The sequence below is a fragment of the Glycine soja genome, chromosome 8 (genome assembly GCF_004193775.1).
Source record: "Glycine soja cultivar W05 chromosome 8, ASM419377v2, whole genome shotgun sequence".
NCBI classification, from domain to species: domain Eukaryota; kingdom Viridiplantae; phylum Streptophyta; class Magnoliopsida; order Fabales; family Fabaceae; genus Glycine; species Glycine soja.
Genome location: NC_041009.1, coordinates 4,402,495 through 4,428,322, shown reverse-complemented (window position 1 = coordinate 4,428,322; position 25,828 = coordinate 4,402,495). Strand labels below are relative to the sequence as shown.

The following is a 25,828-nucleotide window of genomic DNA, read 5'->3' as shown; positions in this document are numbered from 1 at the left end:
AGGAGGCGAGACATGACATTGGATAGGATCTTAGAGTATGTGATGTCCATATGTCAACTTGCACCATATCCAATTGGTATCTGTATGTCTATATTTGGACATATTATTCGTATGGTTTATTTTTACCAAAGAATACTGGAATTATTCATCCAACTAAATCCGTATGTTATTTAAATGAAATGTTTTAATGTGTCCTTTTTTTTATAATGTAGTAATATAAATATTTTAATATTAAAATTAGCTATAAAAATAATAAATAAAATTAATTCAAGTGAAACAATTAATTATATAAAGAGAGAGATGCTGATATAGGACGAGTTTGATACTATGTTATTAAAATCATATTCAAATTCCTAACTTGCAAAAGCATTAGTATTGCAGTCTGGAGAATGAGATGGGTAATTTTAGTGGGCTGTATCACTGTTATGTTATATTGATGCAGTGGTGGGCATTGCTATGTGCACCCAGTGAAATTGCTGGTACATCCAGAAATTTCACGATTTTCCCATTTTATCCTTTCATAAAAGGGATACGAATCTAAACCTGTGACTTTCAGGTTATTAGTAGGATGCTTTAACCAACCGAGTTAATAGTATGTTATAAAAAAATTAATATTGATATATATAACACTAAAATTTTTAATGTATATTTAATGCACATGTAAATTTAAATAATAAATTTTGTGATAATTAATTTTGATATAACTCATACAAATTATTTAATCTGTATATCTTTTTATAAAAAAAAATATTTACCATAAAAAAATTAATTTATTAAAATTAAAAAAAAAAACACTTACGGATCACGTAATTCGTATGAGTCATACGAATTATGTACCAACTATGTAATCCGTATAAGTCATACAGATTACGTAATCTGTATGAGTGTGTAGACTTAAGTTATCTATTCAGCAAAAACTTTTAATTTAAATGTTAGGATCGATGGAAATTTAATATACATACAAATAGTTATTAGGTGTAATAACTCAACCAATATACCTTACATGCATGGTAGAATATGGTGTTGACCCAAGGAGATGCACTAAGAGTTGAACTTGTGGCTATTGAGACTTGTTAGCAGCATGACTATAATGTAGGAAATTTAATCAATCAACCTAATCTGATTCTAATAAACAAGCATCAATCCTAATCACATGCTTTCTGTTCATGTAGAAAAAAATTATTGTATAAAGATAAATAAAATCTCATTGTGTTCTCATACTCAACGTCATGGTAAAAACTAAACGCGGAAGCGTACTTGAATTAGCCATAATGGAGTCATGAGAAGTTGATGAGGATCAAGATTGGTTTTGTGATCTTCGGAGTGTAAAAAGCTTTATTTTCTTCTCTGAATTTTATTCACAAAGAGTGTGGATCATAACATCTTGTATTGGTAACTGTCATCCATTATTCCAAATTTGATGATTTCATTAAATTATAATATCATTATTAGTATCAACACAATTAGTCTTTCATGACATATATACCCTTAGTTATAAGTTTATATTGATTAGATCACTTTAATATTTGGCTAATAAAATAATGACTTTAACTTATTCAATTATATATATATATATATATATATATATATATGTGTGTGTGTGTGGCCCAAAATTAGTAACATATAAATCTTTAATCCGTGAAACAGATGTATTGTTTACAAGTGATCGATCTCGTTGTTTGAGAGGTAGACACGGTCATCAATCATAATAAATTTCATAAGCATGCATGGTGATGTTATATATTAAGAGGATCATATCCACATGCATGTTGTTGCAAAGGGAGTTGGTCTGTTCTTTTTTCTCGTGAATCTTGAGGGTGAGGCTAATGGTGTGTAGCTGACAAGCTTGCTGCTGATGCGTTGGAGCTTGTTTTGCGTGATAGATTAGCTTTCTGTTTGTTTGGTCTTTTTTATTCCTCTGTACAAAAAGCAGAGGGAGAGAGTGAATTTAAAATATAAAAATAATTAGTAATATAATTCTATAATTATTACTTATAAATATTTATTATATTATTAATATTAATACTTAAAATTTTATATTAGTTATATTGTTTAGACTAAATTCTAATTTTAATTTTCTTATAATTTCAAATTCATAATTTTAATCTTATTTGGTTAATTGTGTTAACATTATTTTTTATGTATTATTAGTCAAGATTTTTTTTTTCAAATTATCAAAATTTATAAATTAAAAATATTTAATATATAAATATTTTTAAGTTTACGATAATAGTTAGAGTACAAATAATATGTATATTAAAATCAATTTTAAAAAATTATGTAAATAATTTGCATATTAATTTATGAAATTTGATTATAAATTGGTAAAATAAAAATATGAAAACTATTTAAAATAAAAATATATAAAATGATATAAAATAAAATTTAAAAGATTTATATATTAAATATATTTTAATTATAAATTTTGATAATTTAAAAAAATAATAAATAACTTTTGTAGAAAATAATATTAATATAGTTAACTAAATAAATAAAATAAGTGTGTTAGTGTTTTATTGTTTTATTTATAAATAAAGATGATACAAATTATAATTTAACCTATTATTTATTATATTATTAATATTAATAGTTTAAGTTTTATATTAATTATATTATTGATATACTGTTATATTATTAGAGTTATTAATTATACGTAAAAAAAATTATGCGTAATAGTTAGGCATCGTCATTCAAATATTTTTTTTCAAACATAAAATAAAGATCAGCCTAGCTAGCTTCAAATGTCTGCATGCACGTGTAACCTATTTTACTTTTAAAAAATGGTGCTTTTTTAGCGGTTGTTCTATTATTACTCGTTTTCTTTTCGTCTAAAGCTTCTATGTTTTTAAGGCTTAAATATATTTTAATTATATTTTATTTTATTCCCTAAAAATATATGTTTTGGTTATTATAAAAAAAACAAATATATTTAAAGAATTAAAACAAAATAGCAAAGATCAATACTAAAAAAAATGGAATTTTTCCGGAGTCAAAACGCCAAAAAATATTATTTTAGGAAAAAATAAAATATAATTATATGTCAAGTATTATATATTATTTATAAGATAATTTCTTCTCTCTATTAAAGTGATCTTATAAAAATAAACTTGCGGGGATTTATATATAAGATTGTCATTTAGTGTGGACTATATAGTGTATTTTTTATTGGGGTTCTTAATTTTTTGTTTTTGCAAACTGAAAATAGATAAATGATAATTATTGATTTTTAATTTTCAATATTATTATGATATATAACTTTTGATTTTATTTTTTACCATACTTTGATAGAGCATCTCATTTTTAAATGTGTTACTAAATAAAAAGGAAACTCTTTTGTTTTTCATACTTCAACTCGTAATATGCTGGATGAATGTAGTGCTTTTTTTTTATATAAAAAATTTAGTACTTTTTTACCTTAAAATTATTTTCTAACAAAAGTCTATCTGGAAACCCCCACCCCCGGGGATATATGAATTCCTCAGTGAACCCATTCTAAGCCCCTAGCTTATAGGCTTAGAATTGGGGTATTATATAAAATAAATATAATATTAATCTAAAATTAGTTATGTAATTTTGTTTATGCTTTGGAAATTATCAATCCAATACGACACATCTTTTATTGTATAAATCGACGAGGAGTACTAGAAATATATTCTTTTAACATAAATTTTTTTATTGATTGAAATTTACTAAAAATATAAAATTAGTATAGAGAATCATTAAATATAATATGAACCCATTAAATTTGTATTTTCAGTCAATGAAAAAGAATGTTTTCAAAAGAGTTTTTCTTTTTCTTTTTTTGGAGGTATTCAAAAGAGTTTTCGGAAAGTATATTTTTTAAAAAAACTAGTTGAACTGAACTTTATTTATTCTATTGAAAAAAAAAATTAAGAGCTAAATATTTTAAGTAAATATAAATAATATAATAGTATCTATATTATCATTCATATTGTATTGACTTTCTATTATAATTAATTTATCTAAAGATTTAGGTATATTGATGTACATGATGATTTAATCCCATTAAATTATTTAGAAGTAGGTTTGTTTGTTTATTTTAAATGGCCTTATTACAAAGCAGTTTTTTAGATTAAATTAGGTTTTAAAAAGTTAAAAATCTTAAAAGAGTAAAATAAATTAATATGTTATTGATTCGAGTAACATTAGACTCAAACTTTTAAGCAAAGTCTTAATTTAGCAACTCTGACAGAAGAGACTGTAATTAAGTGAAGAGATTTAAAAAGAAAAAGTTATAAAAGAAAAATCATGTCAAGTAAATAGGCTAAGCCTTAAAAAAATTATATATAACAAATAAATTAAATCTATACCTTATATTTATAAAAACAAGTCAGACTTATTTAAGAAAAAAATTTAACCTGATTTAAACCATGGTAGCCAGAAGCACAGGGTTCATATGGGTATGACATCACAATCGTTTCTTATTTCACAATAACCCCACTATAATCTATAGTGCTGAAAATAAAAATAAAGGCGAGCCTTTAATTTACTGGCAAAAGAAAACATATGTTTCCCCAGTTGTCATTTGTTTAATCATGACTTGTTTTTAGTGACGTTTTATCAACTGTGTTTCTATTCTTAAAACTTGAAAAATACTGTATTAACATCAGCCATAACGTCAATAAAGAACAACGCTAGTTGCAGAAAGTTACGGGAAAAAAAAAAAAAAAAAGATGCACATGCAAGCATTTCATTTGAATTAAAAAAAATATACTTTCATTTTTAATTATAAAAATACTATTCTATTTTGTTGCATTTTGATTTTAAATATTTGTATCAAAATAGTACTAATATTTTTTCATTATTTTCTCTCCAAACTTTTAAAGATAAAATAAAAAAAAACTAATATTTTTATAGTTAAAAATGAAAATAAAAATATTTTCTCAAACCAGATGCCTTGTAAAATATTTCTGCAAAAAACAATACTTATATGCCAATGCTTAATAATGTCAAATTCCAAACACTGTTAGTAAAACCTAACACAATGTTCCTTCCTTAACACTATCAAGATACATTTTGATTGCTCCAAACGGTAAGTACATGCAATTTGAGTTTCATGTTCGTCCCATCTGTGGTGTCACACCCCATGCAAAAATTGGATTTAGTATCTATATCACAAAAATATTACTAGATAGCCTAAAAGAATTATCACACACCATGTACAAGAAGATTCTAAGATTTCCCTGTCCAGCAGAACAAAGAGCAGAAACCTAACATTACACCGTCCGTGTAAAATTACATCATTCGATCGTGTGTATGTATGGCTTGTCACTGGAAGAATACAATTTGGTTAGGGGAAGGAGACGGACATTTCCCACAAAACCAAAGCACCTTCCAATGCAGTATGCATATAAATGTGGAAGGGCACAGCACAACTCTTTCCATTTCATCTTTAAAATAGATCATGAAAAGCAGCGATGTATCAGTGGGGCCTTCACTCTGCAACGATGAACCTTACCCAACTTAGGGTAGGTGGCATTATCACCATTAAGAACCCTCTAAATATTTCAAGATGATATTGGTTCATATGGGTATGACAACCATGGATGCTTCAGGGCCTCAGATGCAGAGGGCCGCTTCTTAGGGTTGACTTCAAGCAAGTGAGCAACAAAGTCAATGAAGCCTTGGTCTCCCATTGGCAATCTATGCCTCAGGGATGTCTTTTTCGGAATCAAGTATTCTAACCGGTTGGTTTCCTGTAGATTAATAAACAATAAATTTACTGACAATCATTCAAGTAAACAATGCAAAGGCAAACACAAATTTAATACAACATGGTAAGAATTAAAAGTCAAGCAGCTAACATGTCTGAGTAATAATTAATAAGCCAATTTTGTTAATGTCTTCTAAGCTATGGATAAATGATAGAGCAAATTACAACAACCTCTCCTGAGGTTTGCTCTAATTACACATGCATCCTCTCCTTTTTTTACCCTACACAAAACCTCCTAACTTTTCTGTATTCATTACAGTTGCACCCCCTCTTCCTCAAACGGTGTTAACTCAGTTATGTGAGCACCTGAATGGCATGTGATTTCTTTTAAAAAAATTATCCCCAAAACTCCCCCATCTCATCTTCTTCGCAAGGTACCTCAAGGAAAACAAAAAAAAATTGCAGAGAAGATGAATAAATGATTTGCAGAAGATTTAAAAAAGATCATATCAAATTTAAATAGATCACAAGCAATTTTTTGTGTATATCCGAACATGCTTAGGCACCCATAATGCTCAGACAACAAAAATCAATTTGAGGATAAACAACAAAAGAGATCATCATCAATAACAAGAAACAATTTGACTCAACTATTATCAAACACCTTCTGAGCATCATAATTTCCTTTACATGTCCAACGGTGAACAGATCTACATCAAAATTTTAGAATACCAAAAATCATAAGAATTAAAGCAGATCTATCTTTAGTAGAAGATCACAGTGGCTACGCTTGCAGAGGGAGGGGAATACCCACTTGTGAATGCTGCAACGTGTGACTTGGGTTATACCGCCACTTGGGAAATGATTCAAGCTTTGGTGTTTTGAAGTAAAAGAGGTACAGAGGGACCTTGTTCGCTTCCCTCTCATGTAGGATTGAATCTCTATAATCTTCTCCGGCATCTGCTTCAGCATGGCCGACACCGTTTTGTCCATACTCACGCTTGATCAGAAGTTGTCGTCCACTAAGTGGTGGTTTGTCCGTGTGGACCGAGTTGATGGCTTGCGATGTTCACATTCTTCGAGGCATTGCATTCTCAACAAAGGCGTTGAGTGGCAAGAGGAGCAGACACGTGACGTGCTGGAGCCGTGAGTTGAAATCGGAGAGAGAGGACTTGAGCGAATCAACCTTGGAGAGGAGGGATCGGAGGTTGTTGACGGCGAAGATGAAGTCCTGGCAGTGAGCCTTGCACACCTCTTCGATCTCCAACTCCTTCAACTGTGCGAAATGGCAGAGGTGGTGGTGGAGCGCCTCCGGCTTGCTGGAGGTGAAGGCCTTGCAGATGAAGGGTTGGAAGGGGAAGAGATAAGGAAGGGATGGGTATTGGGTACTTTGTTGGGTAGGGGTAATTTGGAATTTCAATAAAAAAAGGCAATTTTTTAATAAAAAATTAATTTTAAAAACAAAACTTAACTGACACCATTAAATGAGGGGGTGCCAAAGATATGGTTTCAAATGGAGGGGATGCATGTGTAAGTGTAATTAGAGCAAATCTCAGGGGAGGTTGCTGTAATTTGCTCTAAATGATCATACTGTGCACTGAGTTGAGGTTTCAAGCAGGTTCTAATAATCTCTTCAAAAAATAAAAGCATGTTCTAATAATAATAAAACTTTCAGTCCAGGCCAGACACCAAACATCTAATTTAACTTGCTACATAAAAGCCCTGGCTCCTAGGAACTAGCTAATCAACATCAACATTCCAAATTCATGCCTAGTCCAGTTGGTAGACAAGGTTAGATATAAAATTCTTACCTGATTCCTTTCATAAAGCATGTGATTTTTGGTGAAGTACTTATATGTGTCCCGTCCTTTTGCAAGCATATTTTGATCAATTGGACCAATGATCCCAATCACCCGAGCAAGTAATGTTGCAGGTGAATCATTTTGGAAGAGGACCTACAAAATGCTTAGTTCAGTGCCACTGAAGAAGAAATAAAAAATTAATCATGTATTTAACAAAGAAAAGAAAGCACTCTCCATAATACAGAGAAATTCTACAACCGCTTTCAAGCAAAAACTAATAACAATCCCACAATTGCAAAGAAAGTCAGTGTATTTGATACTGTATTCTGATGTACTATCATTGGGTCCATAAATGGTGTAGAAACAAAAATCCCCATTTTAACATAATCAATGTGAACCACAACACAACAACTAACTTTTTATAATAGAATGAAATATATGAATAATCAGTATCATAGAAGATCATTTGCTCAAATAAAACAAAAATAACACAAAGCTATGCAACCCTCAGCCAAGAAAGGAGTTTGAAATCACTTCATTACTTTAATCAAGAAACTTCAGCATCTAAAAGAATCATCGAGGAGAAATAAATAGTCTTGCTTAAAATCAATATAAGTGGTGAACTTCCAGAAAAATAAACCTTTGGACCGGAGGTAATAAAAACATTTGTATACCTTTTACACACGAGAAATTTTATGGCTCGAGATAAATTTCTGGTACTAAAACTCAACTGTTTAACATACTTTATGCCATTTTGAACTACATTAATCATCTTAGGTCCTTACATTGCCAGTACAAAGTTCTGCCAAGATGCAGCCAAGAGACCAGATATCAATCTTCTTGTCATATGGAAGTCCCAAAATAACCTCAGGAGCACGATAGGACCTTGACTGAACATAAGAGCAAAGGTGATCTGTTTCAAAACAACTACTTCCAAGATCAATGACCTTCACCTCACACCTACTATAGCTTTTAACCAAAATATTCTCTGGTTTCAAGTCGCAGTGTATTAGTCCAAGGCTATGCAAAAACTGAAGAGCTTCCAAACACTGAATGGTAATTGACTGCACACATCAATTCAGAAGAGTTTGCAATGAGAATAGATAAGATGAAAATTAAACATCATGAAGTAAATAGCACACCACAAACCTGCAATCTTGGCATTGTAAAGTACACTTCACCACCTGATTCTCTATTAAATTTATGAAACTCATACAAGTTTGCTTTAAGTAGCTCACATACTATTAACAAATGCTCCTGCCATACAATGGGAAAAGAAAGAGTGATGAAATCAGATGGCAAATTTGGTGTACAACTATTAATAAACAAGGCATTAAAAAATTAACAGAAGTAAACATGCAAGATAGACAGCAAAGTTAGATGACCACAGTTTAAAAGAAATTTCTTCCAAATCCCATTCCTTTTTCTTTTTCGTTGTAAAATTCCCATACTCTGAATATACAAATAGATAGTCCTATAAGGACATAGAATATTTGAGAAAATTTAGTACCTACCAGTGTTGAAGGTTTTAACCATATCCAGGAATACTTTGCAAATTTCCAAAATCAGAAACATTAACTCATTACGCAGCAGTTTTAGTTAAAAAATTAACGCAACAGTCACAATTGAGTGATATTTTTAGAAGATATATAGAAAAACAATAACAAATAGTAACAGTATTCATCATCACCTAAATAGACTAGGTCACAACAGTATAAATAAAAAGTCCAAATAATGGATGATGTAGAAATTATTAAAAAAAAGGAGGAAAATAAATAATATAAGACATAGGAAAAATGTATATGAGCCTAAAATGAATATTGATTGTTTTGAAAGCAATTTGTAATAGTATTAAGAGGATCAATAGCAATCCACTTACTCGATAATAGAAATAATCGTATAATCGAAGAATGTGATACTTGTCTGCAGGATCATGCTTATTGACATACTTGAGAAGCTTGATCTCGTCAAGACTTTGGTCAAAAAAGTCCTTGTTGTTCTTTATAATTTTAACACAAACATCCATGCCTGTATGTAGGTCATGAGCTTGTATAGCTTTGCTAAATGCAGCAGATCCCAAATACTCAGTAACATGATACCTCCCAGCTATTACAGAATTTAAAACAACATGGAAATTCTTGTCCTCCTCAAAGCCAGTTCTGAGCAACAAAAACTTAGTTTAAGAAAGACTATAAAGGTTAAAAAAAGGGAGAACATAGAAACAGTCAAGAAATCATACTTTACAACATAGCAAAAAATCACCACAATCTCATTAAGATCCTTTTACACAAGGCAAAAATAAAATGCTTAAAAAGTTCTGCGGTCATTAGCATGCACATATACCATGAAGGAAAAAGAACCTCACTGTTTCAACAATATCTTTAAAAGAGGTTTCATTTTAGAGAAATACATGTTATATTGTCTCATGTACTTATTTCTTGAAATATAAGAATAAAAATTAAGAATTAAAGCAACTTTAGGAATTCATAACAATCACCAACTAGTCTGCATCACAGGATTACTCTCTATCACAACTGAGCATAATCTCATCAATTTAAACAAAATAAAAAATGGACAAGATCCGGATTGTTTTGTAGACATAAACATACTAAATGAAGACACACTCTATGCTTACAACATTGCTATGATAAATAATGCATTTTATTCATTATGAACTGTAAATGTACTGCTCACTTAGTTCTGAGTGCAGTCTTGGGAAAGAAGTGGAGGTTATACAGAAAGGGAAACAGTAGATCAGGTGACATCCTAAGTTTAATCCTACTTTCCGTTGTTTACAAGACCAAAAACTTCATGAAATGTTTAGAATAATATGAATGTTTAACCAAGTGTCTATAGGTTAAGAAAAAATGACAGTTATGATATGCAAACAACAAAATCTTATCCTACTAGGTGAAGTTGGCTACATGGATCACACGACGGCATTAAGCACGATTAAAAACCAAATCTTCAAGTATATTATTTAGCATCAGGTCTTCCTTGACGACTTCCTCCAACATATTTTTGGTTTGCCTCTCCTCTTTTTCACAACACTAAAAATCAAGCAATCTACTCTTTTTACCGGTGATTCTCGTGGCCTTCTTTGTATGTCCCTAAACCACCTTAACCAATTTTTTGTCATGTTTATTTTCAATCAGTACTACAACAATTTTTCTCATAAATAATCATTTTGTACTTTGTCCTTTCTTGTATGGTCACACATCCATATTAACATCCTCATTTCTACTGCCCCACACTTCTCTCATATTGTCCCTTTAAAGCCTAGCTGTGTAATAAAACTTGCCTTTGGGTTTGGTGTTACTTTGCAATCACATAACCCCAGATACCTTTCTCCATTTTAGTCATCCTACTTGTATCCTATATGTAACATCATCATTCATTTCTCCATCATTTTGTATTATAAATCCTAGATATTTAAACTTTCAAAATTGTGGTACAAGATCATCTCCCATTTTTACTTCCAAGTTATATTCCTCTTGCCTCTTGCTAAAATTGCTATGCATATACTCTGTCTTACTCTCCTACTTAAGGGAAAATCCTTTGTTTTCAAAGTTTGTCTCCAGTGTTGATTGCTTCCCTTTGATTCCTCAATCAAGAATATATCATCAGCAAAAGGCATGCAATTAGGGACAATCTTTTGTATGTCCCTAATAAGCACATTCAAGACTAGATTAAACAAGTATGGACTTAAGGCTGAACGTTGATGTAATCCTATCCCTATAGGAAAGTCCTTAGTCTCACCTCTTGGAGTTCTCACACAAGTAGTTACCCCATCATAGTGGGTCCCAAGCCCATATTAAGGAGGAGGGTTGTGCTATCCCCTTGGCAGTCAACATAAAACTCGTGGTTATATCAAACATGGATTACTTATCATATGCAAACAATAGATTTATAATTAACATACTATGAATTTGTAAGTAAAGAATACAAAAAGTTAAAAAAATATTGTTCCCCATATAAAAGCTCAAAAAAAATGAAGGATGCACAAAGTTCATATCAAAGTTTCAATAGTTTAAAAAAAAAAATCTAAAATATAATTCCAAAGTCATTTGAAAATTGAGGTAAATAGTAAGCATGCTTATTGGAGAAGTATACTTAACCAATAAATACCATGACTAGTGATTATAGCTTAGATAAGCATACACACACATACACATTAAAAACATGCCTGTTTTTTCTGTGCACAATCTTTAGATTGAAGGTTTCAAATTCCTCCTCCTGTGCCTTTATCTGCCTTACTTGCTCTTGCACAGCAGCTACCTCTTCATCCTCTAGCGATGCTCCAAGATCATCTTCCCTTGCAATTCCAGTCTTTTCATCTTCTACTTTCACATGCTCTCTTTCAGAATACCCATAATTTGAGACTGTTGTTGGAGAAGAGTTTGTGGATCTTACAATGTCGGCATTATTCTCATCCCTAGAACTTTTAACAGGTGAAGAATCACTGCTCTTTCGCCTCCACAAAGCAAGCATGTCATCAGTTCCCACAAATGCATGAAGACAGTCATCAGCTTCATCTGTGTTGCCGTTATTTGACCACAGGGACTTATTGGTGGAAGCCTGAATCATCTGGCCATCCTTCAAAGATAGGGGAAATGAGAAGTTTCCATCACCATGAGTTTTCATCTGCAACGGTGCATCTTTATCACATCCTATGACATATTTATTTGATTCACTCTTTTCGTAGTTCTTATTTTTGTTTGATTTGTTAGTAGATTTCTTATCAAAATCATGATGAGAGTGCCTAGAACCACCAAGTCCTGCATCACGATCACGGAAATATTCTAAATCTCCTTCACTACTACCACCAACCAAACTTTCACGCACTTCACTACCAATATCTGCAGCATCACTGTTGATCCCTACCCCAATTGACCTAACTGAACCATGTTGATCATCATCCATACTGATGTCCTCTAGCCGTGATCTTACATTATCATTCAAAACCCTCCCATCTCCTAGCATGATGAGTTCATTTGTCTGAGGGACAAAGCCCCGCCAGACCGGTTCTGCACACATTAGGTTCAATTCTTCTTCATCCATCAATTGTCCATCATATTGAGCCATTAAATCATTATCATTAGTCCTTCCATACTCAGTGTGTGTTAGACCAATAGGATCATCAGTAGCTGTGACAGGTTCAACATTATTTTCCTGAAGATATCGCTCCCCGGAAAAGTAAGAATCCTCCTCAGCAAAGGATTGATCGTCATCCTCATCTTTGGCTGGACCTCTTTCCTGAGGATCTGGAACACTTCCATGTCCAGTCCCCTTTTCATTGTCACTAGGGTAATCAATTTCATGCGCCAAAAACCAGGCCTCATCCTCAATAGGTTGTCTCATGTACCCAACATCCTCATCATCATCATATTCATCGGAGTCCCAATATTCATTCGGATAATCAATAGATTCACTCAACTCATCACCAACTGTAGCAAATCCTGATACAAGATCAGATGTATCCTCCGCTATCCCTTGACTTACAGATAACCAACAGCCCCCTGCAGCCTTCCTCATACCTGAAGCATATATGAAAAAGTCAAATACAGTCTTCAGCACATCTGAACAAGCGTATCAAGTAAAAAATAAGTACATACAATCAGATTCAAAAATCAGAAATAAATCTGTTGCAACAATAAGATAAGTTATTGACAAGTAAATCATCAATAAATTGTAGTTAGGTGTACATGTACCCAGAAAGTTGATCAGATTTAGGATCAATTCTAGATTCTAGATGGAGTATTCAACTCAGTACAATAGTTATGGTACCATTTCCCTATTTATTTATTTTTTCATGTCAGAGGTAGGGCTAACGTTGCCTTTTTGAATTATGCACAATTATTTTTGTATAACTTTTCTTTTAATTGAAAACTAACAGAGCAAAAGAACAAACCAATAACTTTGCATGTTACCTGCATCACTATTGAGAAGCTATAATATAAGAAAATAAAAAGATTTCTATAGAAACCAAAAAGAAAGTGAAATCATGCATCAAGTCCAGAAGAAAGATTTGTTTCTTTATTTTTCTTCAGAATCACCACACTGTAAATATTCAAACATTTGTATTTAACTTTTGAACTTTTGGCAAACCCTCTTAAAAGAAATTTATCAATTATTTCCAATCTCCTACGGATATTTTTTTCAACAGAAAAAAGGGGAAAGTACAGCCATGACAAAGATTAGATAAGCTCCCAAATTCCAAACAGAAAAATCCAAAATTCCAAATTAAATTCCTATATCCTATCAGCTGTGTACAGATCAGTCCTCTGTGGTGGTTCAATTGGCAATTTACAATGAATTAAAATGTCAAATTGTCAAAACTAGAAATATACAACCAAGAAAAAGAGAAGTCAAATGCATGGATCAACACATGAAAATCTGATGTAGTGGTATGGAACAAAAAAAAAAGAGTAATTAAAACTAAATCCCCAGAAACATGGAGGCTAGAAATTTAATTAAGGAAACAAGTGCCACTAGGGCATTTGAATAAGAAAACAACAGTAGAAAGTATTAAATGGAAAGTAAAAAGTTTTAATACATCAAAACTAAGAATATATTTCTTGCTTTCTTTTCAAATAATTTTTTAAAATTAATAGAAGACGTTAAATGCTTCCTTAACCAGTACTACTGGTTAGTCATAAGTAAGACCCATAGTTATTAGAATTTTACCATTCATAATCCAAACCACAATTTGATACAATTTGGCTAGTCAGTGGTGACTCCTATCAGGTCATAAATCACATATGACTGAATATTGCAATAGATGGATGATTATTATTATTCAGATTTCAGATACCTTAATGCTCTATTTTCATTCTTCTGGCTGTTACTCATTCTATCCACCATATTTTGTTGTTCAATTGCTCTTTTTTTAGACTTCTGTAATAGAGACTTCACACATAATTATGACTTGTGATTTTGTTTCATGAGACTTACAGTCATTTTCTAGTTTAAATTTAAAATTATTGCATTCATCACTGTACATCATTTATCATTTATATGATATATTTCAATGGGTTTCTTGATCTTACAATTTGATATGATTTATATGATATATTTCAGGCTATATTTCAATGGGTTTCTTAATCTTACAATTTGATAAGATTTATGATTCACAATTCAAAAATTAGCTTTAACATTTCACGATTTGAATTGCAATTTGATAACGTTAGCAAGACCCAATATGTAAATAGGGTGGGCAAGCATATGGGATAAAAAGGGTACATGGGGGAAGAGTATATTTACTAGGATAGAAAAAAGAACAAACTTACAAAGCACAAAAATATATTTCCTAAATGTACTTCATGGAATACTATTCTGAATTCTGTAGAAACCTCACTAACTGACCCCTTAAGTGGCTTTCATTGATGATTTTTGACTGACTTCTCAACAACCTGTAATTACTTGGAGTCTTGGACCCCTAATTAAAGGATTAGATTTTTCTAAGCTTAATTAACTTATAGAACAGTCAATTCTTGACTAGCCAAAGGCCTAAAATATCTGTTACCCTCAAACAACACAGATTTAAGATTCAACTACTGAAACTCTTAATTGACATTTGAAATATAAAGATTGAGGAAAGGTTACCATTAAGCATACAAAATAAGCTGTAGTCGTCACCAAACAACAGATGCAGCTGCTATTAAGCCCAAAAGGGAAACCACTAATTGAAAGGCAAAAAACATTTGTGATCATATGAAAAAATTGAATCCTTGTAAATATAAGCTAACCTGAAGGGTTAATTTCCTGTCCAATAGGTACATCCAGATATGAACCAACAAGCAAAGTGCTATCAGCCCCAGGGAGTTTTGAGGTTGGTCCATCTCGCTCAAACTTCTCCTCCCAATTAACAACCAAGGGCTTGTCATCTGACTTGAGTTTAACCGGAGGAAGCCTAGGAATATCCTCCTTCAGATTTTCAGGGGGGAGAGGAAAACTTAAGCTTCCTATCATCTTCTGTTCAGAACTGCCTGGTGTCTTGACCAAGAAAATAGGCCTCCCCAATTCACCCACCTGCTCTTCAATAGATGTCCTAGTATCACTAATTTCTACCTTTTTTTTCTCCTCTATTTTGTAAGAATAACTGGCACCATCAAAGCTTGTAGACACATCCCCTTTTGAGAAGGGGAAGACAGTCTTGACAGAACAATCTTTGCCAGAGTCTGAAGACGAATTCACATTCTCATCCTTTCTTGGGCAGGGATTATCTGTGAAGTTCACTTCAAGTGATGAACTATTGAATTTAAGTTGGCGATCAAGTTCCCTAGGTTCTTTGCTTTGCACAACAGAGGCTTTACTACTACTTGCAGGCCACATGGATTTTTTGTCAGCATTTTCCTCCCCTGACCCAGACTTTGAATTGGTATTGGCTGCAATTACATCAACAGTTTGACATTTGGATACAGTGGCCTTGACAGGACCATTGGTGGGGTTGAACTTCCAGGAGTATAAATCCTCCGAAGTTGTTTTCCATTTGGTTCCACACTCAATTTCCTTGACAATGAGTTCTTGACCTTGACCTTGAGGCTTCTGAAGGAAGGCATTCAAGTCCGGACGATTACTGATCTCACTGAGCAAAGCAGCCTCAGCTCTGGTGAATCGGTTCCTCCTAAGAAAGTCCAAAATCACGTCAACTGAGTTTGTATTTGTGTCCGCCATAGACATAGTGAAGCCCAGCCTCAGCCTAAACGAGAAAGAGTTGAGATGACAAAGCCCAGACCATTCTGATTCTTCTCTTCAGTATAAAATAAAATAAAATAAAATAAAAAAGATGTTAGCTAGAGCTGCTTACCTGGTAAGGTATCAGGCACAAACAAATGACGCCATTTGTTGTTTATGCAAGTGTCTCGAAACCTAACCTAGGAGGTTTGGAAATCGAATCACGATCGTTGGGGGTGGAAGCACTGCACTTAAACCCCACCCGACCCAATGTGGATAAAATTGGAATGCAATGAATCAAGATCTGGAAGAAATTAAAATAAAAGATAGAGGATTGTGTCGTGAAAGTGAATAAGAAGAAAGTTTAGGAGTGGGCTTTGCTTGCTAGCTAAAGCCTGAAGCTAATAGAACAAAGCTATTACTGCTCTGACCTGAAAAGAGTTCCGTTGTTGTGCACTGCTGCTCTGCCTCCTTCGCCTCCTTCTCGCTCGGTTCTCTCTCTGTTTAAATTAACATAACACCACCTTAAATCTTTCCCGTTTTCAACCCATACCCACATTTCTATTTCTTTTCTTACCTTTAAGTTATCATATTTTAGACTTTACACATCATTTCAAGACTAAAACTTTTTATATTTGCTTCTAGCTTTGACGATTCAGACATTCGAAACGAAAATGCCACAGACAACATTAACTTTTTTTTATGAAATATTCTATGTCTAAGTTAAGAATAAAATGTTCCATCCAAATATGTTGGTGCGTGCGTGCGTGCCTCTATTACTACTGCACTAAACGTTGATTTACATTAAATAAATGAAAGTAATGTACTAATATGTTCAAAATTTAAGATGTTGCACCAAATACTAAAATTTTTAACATCTATCAAAAGCGTATCCTATGATAAATAACGAATAATGAAGAGCTAATATTGTTGCTTACTTAGAAACTGCACTCTTTATTCCTCCAACTTCCATTCATTTGACTCTTTCATTTTTATGTACATATAATTAATTATTTTTTAGCATATTTGTTAGCTATTATTATTCGGCAACAACTTTTCCTTGCTACCACCATCATAGTCGTTTCTCCTCCACTAACACCAACACTGGCAATGGGTCATTTACCATCTATGTCCTCCACAATGCCTCCCAAGTTTAATGAATAATGACTTCTAGTATGGCACGTTTAAGGGTAACATTATTTCTTAGGCTTACAATGTGAATTGCAAAAGCCTAATATGTCATAATTTTCATGAAGGTAATGATAACAATAGTGACAATAAAGATATGATGGTCAAAATGGTTATGGTAGGTGATAGTTGTGCCGACAACGATAAAATAATGATATAGGTGACAATGACATTAGTAGTTATTTTTAATCATCATTATATTTTTTTTACTAATTTAAAATAAAAAAATTACATTCATCGTTCCAAAAATCATAGTGTATTCTTTCATATCGCAAAGTCATCCATAATCTCAACAAATATTGGACAAACGAAGGATGATGGGAAAAGGTCGTTAGGATGGGGAAACAAATCAACATAAAGGCAAAACTTAGGGGAAAAGGTTGTTAAAAGGGTTCAACACATCGAGCTAAGATCTAACATAGCAAGAGTTTTTGAAGAGAAACATGTCCTTGATTGTGGTTGCACACACAACCATGGTTCAGATGGAGTTGTCAATGGAAACGTCTTTAAAGGCGAAGACGACCTTGGATGGGTCATCGGGAGAAGATTGAAGGGAGAAGTAGTTGTTGTTGTTCTTGAAATGATATTGAAGGGGAAGAGAAAAAAAGGAGTGATAAATGGAAACAAATATGGGGTTAAAAGCGATGGTAAGATCGATAAAGTGGAAGAGGAGGGAGGGACAAGAGAGGTTGGGAGAGGTGGGAGTAGAGGAAGGAGATCAAGAATAGGAGGAGCACAATGCATGGGTAGAACAAAGCACTTAACTCATAGAATGTGAAATTTATTTTTAAAGTAATAAAGAAAATATAGTGGAGGTTAAAATCGACATTTTTGTAAATGAAAAATGTTGGAATTGATCCATGACGATGTCAGTTCAATTAGATGAAAATTACAAATTTGATGTTTTTTTTTAAAAAAAATTGTAAGACCTAATTGAACACTTAAAAATAATTAGAGGACCAAATTAATAATTATTTTTTTAATTGTTAATTGATCATTAAATATTGAAAGCTAAAGAAGATAATTTTAAAATCATTAAGTTGTCTTAAGATTGAATTTAGTTGAGTTTTTACTTAATACATATGTATGAGATGACAAAGTTATACTGAACACCACCAATGATTTTAATTCTCAATTTTTTAATTTTATATATTTTTTAGTTTTGTACAAATTAATTGTCTTTTTTTTTTAAGTATTGAATATGAGTTGATTGATCCCTCATTTATATGTTGGATTAAATATATATAAACATAAATTAGCATTTTTTAGATGAAAAGTGATATATGATTTTATAACTCAAATTTACATTATAATTAAAAATAATAAATATTTACTCCAAATTTTAATTATAATATAACTTATATATTATAAATTTTAGATAAATGAAATAAATGTTTGTCCTGTTCTTTATTAATTATAATTATATTACATATTATCGTTGATTCATTTTTTTCAATTTACTTATGTTGGTTTATCATGGGTTGACAATAAATTCAACTATCACGTGTTAATAATGAGTTCAAATTTATCCAATCCATCACGAGTGTTGGGTTAAATACTTAATTAATTAATCATAATAAGTAGTTTACCCTAGGGCTAGGCTAGTAGTATGAATGGATTATGGATGGTGAAGATTGATTGATTCAAGATGACTGCAACTGGAGTGGCCGTGTCGTTGGGGTTGGGAACATTCTCTAACTGTTACTGTTACCCAGTGCCTGTAAAGGAATTGCTTTTTTCTACAACGCGCATTCGCAATCGGAGTAGGAAGAAGCGCTTTGGTTTTGGTCAAAAAAGGTTTTGCGTTGGAGCTGCAAATGCAAATCATGAGTTTGATCCAGAGCTGCGATCTGTGCTTGAACTTGCCACCGATTCTGAGTTGTACGAGATTGAAGCAATCCTTTTCGGGCCAAGGTCAGACTTTCACTGCTACTGCTACTTTACTTTCATTCATTCATTCCATTTTTCCTTTTCTAATCTAATAATTCTAATGTGCCTTTCAGCTACTTGAGTCCTTTGCTCAAATCCATCCCATTGGCATTCACAAACACAAACACAAATGATGACCTCGACCGTTCCATGATTGGAGTCGACCTTGGACTACGCCAACAATTTATAGCAGCTCTCGAGTCCCGATTCTTCTTCCTTGCTGCTGATGCCCGCTCTACCTTAAGGGGTTGGAGGCCTTCTTATAGAAATGTCTTGCTTCAAATAAGGAAAAAATTAAATATTCCTTGCTCAACCCAATTGTCTACTCACGACCTTGAACTTGAAATTTTCCTCCACCTTTTGCACTGCAACTCAACGTAAAACAATATCATCCATTTCTCTTATATCTTTTTTGTCTCTAATCATCCATCATCTAAAGCTTCAATAGTCTTGTAGTGAAGAAGAATCCTCTCAAGGTCAGGCCACTCTACAACATGGACTTAGTCAATGGAAAGTGCAGTCAAAAGTTGGGGCCCAAGACATTCCATCAATTCTTTTAAAGGGAGGTGGTGTATTTACACTGTCCAAGATATACCAATTGGTAAGAAAATGCTACAATATCTGTGTTTTATTTATTCTCTATCTTCCCCCTTATTCATGATTATATGCTGACTTGCAGTTAGCAAGGAAATTATCTGGGAAAGTTCTTGTAGAAGCTGCCAATTACCAGGTTAAGAAAGAGTTAGTGAAGAAGGTATACATTGGTACTGGTGAGAGTTCTGGTAGCCTTAGTATTTCCCAAGAACAACTTCAGCATTCATTTTGTGCTGTATGATTTACAGGGTGGGCAGTTAGCTATGATTAATCTAGAATCCAGAGCAGCCATGCTTGCAGCAAAACAGGTGCCTGACAGAAAATTTGATATGTTTCTATTGTTATGCATTTTTATTAGGAATGTATTTAATTGGTATAAAGTTTTTAAGTTTATTTTCATATTGATAGATAGGTTGACTTTTTGAAGTCTTAATGTATTATGCCATAAATAACCAAGAGTTTGGAACGTCAACTTCATATGCATCAGTTAAATAACTAAATATGAATGAGTTTAAATTTTGATTCTTCATCTTTGTATAACCTTATGCACCAGCACTACCAGTTAATAAAATACTCACACCATTCGAGGAACCAAAGCATTTTGTAGTAACAGTTTGACTGACTTTCTAATATGTGGGAACACTGATTCACTCTTAGTGCTTTATGTGGAGTCATGGACAGTGGATCAAAATTAAATTTCATATGTAATTCAGCCAGTTTATGTTGACATTTCTGAATCAACATAAGCCTAATAGTACTATAGTAGTAGTGATTATTTAGTTCTAGTACAAGAAAATTGTAAATATCAAGATAACATTAATGATTTCTTGGTAGTTATATCAGCATAATTAGTTATTTATACGTCTCTTATTTATATTCTTTTTATTTTTCTACTAAAACAAACTATTGTTTCAATTTATGTTGATTTTATAGCATGTTTCTCATCTGATGTTTGATTTATTCTAGGGTTTTCTTGGTGCTGCATCAAGATATCTGGGCTTTAGAAGCGTGGTCACATTACTTGGACCTGTGTATGTCATACAACTGGTCTTGTTTTATGATTTCTATTTCTATCTGCTTTGTATTTTAATAATACTAGCTTTTCTTTTGCTTCTGTTTAATGTTTATATGAATTACAAAATAATATTTAAACAAGTCCTCAGCTCATTGATATAAAAATGAGAGATTGTTATGAAACTAGGAAAGAGAAATAAGAAATTGACAGAAACAAACAAAGGAAACAGATAATTTTATTGAACAACTGAGAGAGTAACAGAAAGCATTCTCCTTTTGGGGTTTCCCCTTTGGGCATCCACAAAGGGTTTTCCTTTTCATACAAATTTGCTAATTTATGTATATGAATCCCTCCGGCCTCCGTCCTTATTCCCCTATCTAATGAACAATGCTAACAATACACTCTTTAGTACTTACTTTTTGGTGATTTTCATGTTGGACCCAATAAATAAGGAGTGTTGCCCACATTATTTAGTGGTTCCTACATGAATTTCACATAATAGTAATGAGTGAGCTACATATTGTGTTCCTAGCATTTCTCTTAATCTAACAATTCCCCTCTAACTAACTGTTCTAACTGACCCTAAGTCCCTTCTAATGAACAATGCTAACAATACACTCTTTAGTACTTAGTATTGGGTGATTTTCATGTGGGATCCAATAAATAAGGAGTGGTACCCACATCATTTAGTGGGTCCTACATGAATTTCACATAATAGTAATGGTAAAGAGTGTGTTATGTATTGTGTTCCTAACATTTCTTTTAATCTAACAATTCCCCTCTAACTAACTGTCCCTAATTCCATTCCTTTCTATCCTAACAATACCCCCCCCCCCCCAAACTCAACCTTGGAAGCTGGAAATGAGTAAAAGATACATTCTCCTATTATAGTTTTTTTTCGCTGCCTTCAGCTGGGAATTGTGACAAACATGGCGAATGCAGACGGCAAATGCACCAATTGGCTTCATAACGAAACAGAGATCATGTGGAAATGGCAATTTGTTTGTCCATAGACTTTGGCTTGGTTTATTGGTTTAAATGGCCTCAGTTGGCAGATTTGCAATGTCTCATATGAATTATGAACCCAAATATTGGGACAAGGTTGTGCATGATCCGGTTGGTAAAAAGACATTGCCCATTTTTTGGATTTCCATTGTTGCTCTTGTTCCATGATCCCCATGATTAGTGTTGTTGTCCTGTTCCATATCATGTTCCAAAGCACACATGGGGAGTAATCCACACCTACAAATATCGCAGCATTCGAGGTGCTGTTTGTTCCATTAGCTTCTATGCGATGTCTCAAATCTAATACAGCGGTAGGCTGACTGGACTGTACAAAATGCAAAATTTCCTTGCACTTCCACTTTTGCTCGAGACTGTATACGGATATTTATCCATCTAGACCCTTAATGGTACCAAGACATGACCTAGAGGGGTACTACCACCGATGCTTGCTGCCTGACATTGTATACTGATATTTATCCATCTTGACCCTTAAGTTGGCACCAAGACATGACCATGATTGCAGTGATCTCTGTTTCATTGTAAAAAGCTCTTCTGGCAGTTCTTCCGCTGTCATCTTAACCAAATGTGAGTTATGGAAACAGTAAGCCATTGCTCCATCTCCATCTTTGACTTCTGCCTCTATTTCCTCCACCACTGGTCATCTATGTTTCTATCACTTTTTCATGTTCGGGTTTTGTTTGTTTTTCGAGTGGCCAACTTGTTTTATATTTTATTTCTTGTTCTTCTAGCAATCAATCTAATTGGCTACTTCCATTGTAACTAGGCAATTCCAATATCTTTGCTCAAGAATGAGACTCATAATTACCAAGCAATGAACCCCTTCCATCCACATTTTAATGCAGCCTGTTCAATTGCAGTGAATGACTGTTGTGCTTTTACCATTTCCTCCCATGATGGATTCCCTGCTTCTTCAGCATCTTACACAACATCTGCCGGAATCCAATGAAGAAGGCTATGATCCCCAATCACTGATCACTTTATTCATTGGTTATTTCTTTCCCAATAAGAGAACTGGCAGGTCCAAGCAATTTTTACAAACCAACAAAACAGAAACAAGAAATTGATAGAAACATAGGAAATTTTTTATTGAATGTATTAGAATAGAAAAGAGTTCTCCTGCAAGGGTTTCTCTTTCTTGTAAACTTAATAACTTCTAGGCTAAATTGAAGTTTTGGTGTTCTTTTAATTCTTGGTCGGTCATTTTGGTCCCCCTAAATTTTTTCCTGCAATTTTACATTTTAAAAAATTTACAATTTTGGTCTAATCCTTGATTTTGAATACATTTTATTTCTTTAATTTTGGTCCAATTGAACCCTAAACCTAACATTCATTTAAGGTACCATTAAGAAATAATTTAATTAATTAAAATGTAAAAATTAAATGAAATAAACTATGCAAAATTGAAATTGGACCAAATTTACAGATTTTCTAAGACGTGGGAACTAAAATCGTGAAAAAAATAGGGGGATTAAAATCACAAATTATGAATTAAAGGGGACCAAAATTGCAATTTAGCCTAAATTTTAATTCTCTGAATGAATCCTTCCACCCCCCTAATGAATCTAATCATCTCCTCTAACTTACTAGCTGCTCCAACTGTTCTTTCTGTCCTTATCTACTTTTTCCTTAACTTCTGTCCAAACAGAGATATATCTACTTATTGATAAAAATCTCGGCTTCAGTGCTTGCCCACATTCTAGATGGAAGAATTTATTAGACATTTTTGTTGACCTTATGAATCCATCTTTTGACTTTCAGCAAACAAATTAGGAGTGCTTCCTTCATGATGAATGATGATTAGCTATCGTAGTGTTCTTATGTTGTGATTATAGAAAGGATCCATCTACATCATGGTTCTTTTATGATAATGTACACAAATTAAAAGTGCTTCCTTCTTGATGAATCATGATTAGCTGTGGTAGTCTTTATGTTGCGATTTTAGAAGGGACCCCATCTACATCATGGTTTCTTTTATGACAGCATGTATGAAGGAAATTCCCCAAAGAAAAGAAAAACTATTGGTATTGAAGGAAATTTCCCAAAGAAAAGAAAAACTATTGGTATTTCAATTCTCCACTTAGTACAATTTATTATCTTTCACACACTTTGTCCTAGTACATGCAATGTAACTTCTTTCTGTTTATTCTAGTTTAGTGATTGCCGATCAGTTTAGATTACCTCTGTAGCACCAGAGATTAAACGTGGAAAGGAGTTCAGAAGATGAGAAGAAAATTCCTAGTGTGATATATGGCATTTTTTGTCTAATTTGGTGCAAGATATTTGTCTTGCCACTCAATCCAGCCTCTGATTTTCTTACTTGGTTGAAGAGAAATTGGCAGCTTTTCTAAGTGCTCGTGATGTCCTGTGGAGAACTGATATAACTTGCTCCAACTCTTTATTCATTGCTTCTAACTCTTCTCCTTTTTAATGTAGTGCTTCTTTCCTGATCAGTGTTATCAATGGCAGATGGCGGAAGACTGAAATTCTGCCATATAAACATGCCTTGTGCCTTATGGCAGGCCTCCCTCCACAAATTGCCTATGGCAGTTGGCAAAAAAAATCCACCACGCCATTCCGCCATGGCAGCCCCTTGGCCGCTATTTAATAATACTATTACTGATTAAGTTTTACCATAAAGAAACATCTAAGCTTTGCTTTTATTTTTCAGTGTACAATATAGCAAGTTTTTTGTCCACTGGTATCAACAGTCATTAGACAACTTTTTATGAAGTGATTAGTAAATTCTACTAGCTATATCTTTTTCTATGCAATGCACCATTAGGACTTTTCAGCGGCATTTCTACTACCTCTACTTTCAGATATTGGTACTATCTGAGGCACACTTAGTGAGTATTTCTGAACATTTTATTTGGTTTGTGGAACAGGCTTTGGGGAACGTTTTTGGCTGATCTTGTCATTCAAATGCTTGGAACAGATTATGCTAGAATCTTGCGAACAATTTATGCTTTGGCTCAGGTAAGATGCTCTATTTGTTCCATGTTAAGCTTGCGACCTTACTGGGTCCTGGGTTTACCTGCCTGGCCAGCTTGATATGATACTTCATGTTGTGTTTATTCGGTTTTTTTATTTATTAAGAGCACTTGTGGTTTTCGATTTACATTTTCTTTTAACATACTAAAAAATGAGGCTATTGTTATTTTTTGGGGCAAAGGACGATATTGGCATAACTATCTGTTCCAATTTGTAGAGTAACATGGATGATTTTTTGTGGATGTTCTGATAGAATCAGTGCCTGTCATCCACGGTGTTTTAGTCTTTTTGGAGAAAACGTGCACCTTTTGAATTTCAATTTTCATGTAGAAATATATAAGTGATACTGAGATAATGTCAAAGAATTATTGTCGCCATGAAGCATACTAGCTAGTTTTCTGATTTCCACTATCATTGTTTGCTTCAGATTCGAGTCATCCGCACATATCGGCTGTCTTCGGAAGTCACTGATGAATAGTTCTGGAATTTCATTTCATGGATTTAGTGGTTAAGGATTCTGTTGGATTTTGGGTCTCGTTGAAGTTGAAGCGTTTTGAGGAACGTTATATTTAGGTAAACAGTTTTAGAGCAAGACAACCTACACTTCTGAAAAATTGTAAATATCTAGGGATTAGTGTTTGTGCATGACTTTTTTTACTGCAGAGCTACATTCTTCCTTCGAGGACTTGTTGATTTTTGGTAGATAATTGAAGATGGAGTAATTGATTTTGTTGTGCATGGTGCTATAGTTTCCATTTCTGCTTGAATTAGAACCTCTGTTTATAAAAGCATAAAGTATAAAAAAAAAATGAAGTTTCCAGGCTTGAAACCAAACTGTTTTGTCTTCTTAACTCTGCACTGCTGTTGGAATCTTGTTCTGGTACTGTCTGCTAAATGACTGAAAAAAATTATGCACATAAGCAGTTTGGTAAT

The 25,828-nt window shown here is 33.1% G+C and overlaps 2 protein-coding genes across 9 annotated transcripts; one reads left to right on the top strand and one right to left on the bottom strand.

The window, feature by feature from the left end:
- Positions 1–1,200: 1,200 nt before the first annotated feature.
- LOC114421302 lies at positions 1,201–25,633 on the top strand. Its single transcript, XM_028387169.1, has 10 exons — positions 1,201–1,214; positions 8,525–8,528; positions 18,926–19,254; positions 19,344–19,646; positions 19,726–19,870; positions 19,949–20,023; positions 20,112–20,171; positions 20,830–20,894; positions 24,790–24,880; positions 25,323–25,633. The coding sequence occupies exons 3-10, from the start codon at positions 18,989–18,991 to the stop codon at positions 25,371–25,373; spliced, it is 1,056 nt and encodes a 351-aa protein (XP_028242970.1). The 5' UTR covers positions 1,201–1,214; positions 8,525–8,528; positions 18,926–18,988; the 3' UTR covers positions 25,374–25,633.
- On the bottom strand, positions 4,953–16,820 carry LOC114421301. 8 transcript variants are annotated; one of them, XR_003668524.1, is made up of 9 exons: positions 16,584–16,820; positions 15,225–16,228; positions 11,663–13,013; positions 9,356–9,635; positions 8,626–8,733; positions 8,262–8,540; positions 7,486–7,629; positions 6,489–7,007; positions 5,600–5,717 (listed from the first exon to the last, which is right to left on the bottom strand). XR_003668524.1 is itself a non-coding variant. In XM_028387165.1 (9 exons), exons 3-9 carry the CDS (start codon positions 16,156–16,158, stop codon positions 6,744–6,746), a joined length of 3,360 nt encoding a protein of 1,119 aa, XP_028242966.1. In that variant the 5' UTR covers positions 16,159–16,177; positions 16,286–16,397; positions 16,584–16,707; the 3' UTR covers positions 6,168–6,743. The 8 variants fall into 8 exon arrangements, 7 of the variants coding, with proteins under 7 accessions (XP_028242964.1, XP_028242966.1, XP_028242967.1 ...); XM_028387165.1 differs by lacking the exon at positions 5,600–5,717 and adding an exon at positions 16,286–16,397 and having other exon boundaries at positions 6,168–7,007; positions 15,225–16,177; positions 16,584–16,707; XM_028387166.1 differs by lacking the exon at positions 5,600–5,717 and adding an exon at positions 16,286–16,402 and having other exon boundaries at positions 6,168–7,007; positions 15,225–16,177; positions 16,584–16,697.
- Positions 25,634–25,828: the final 195 nt, after the last annotated feature.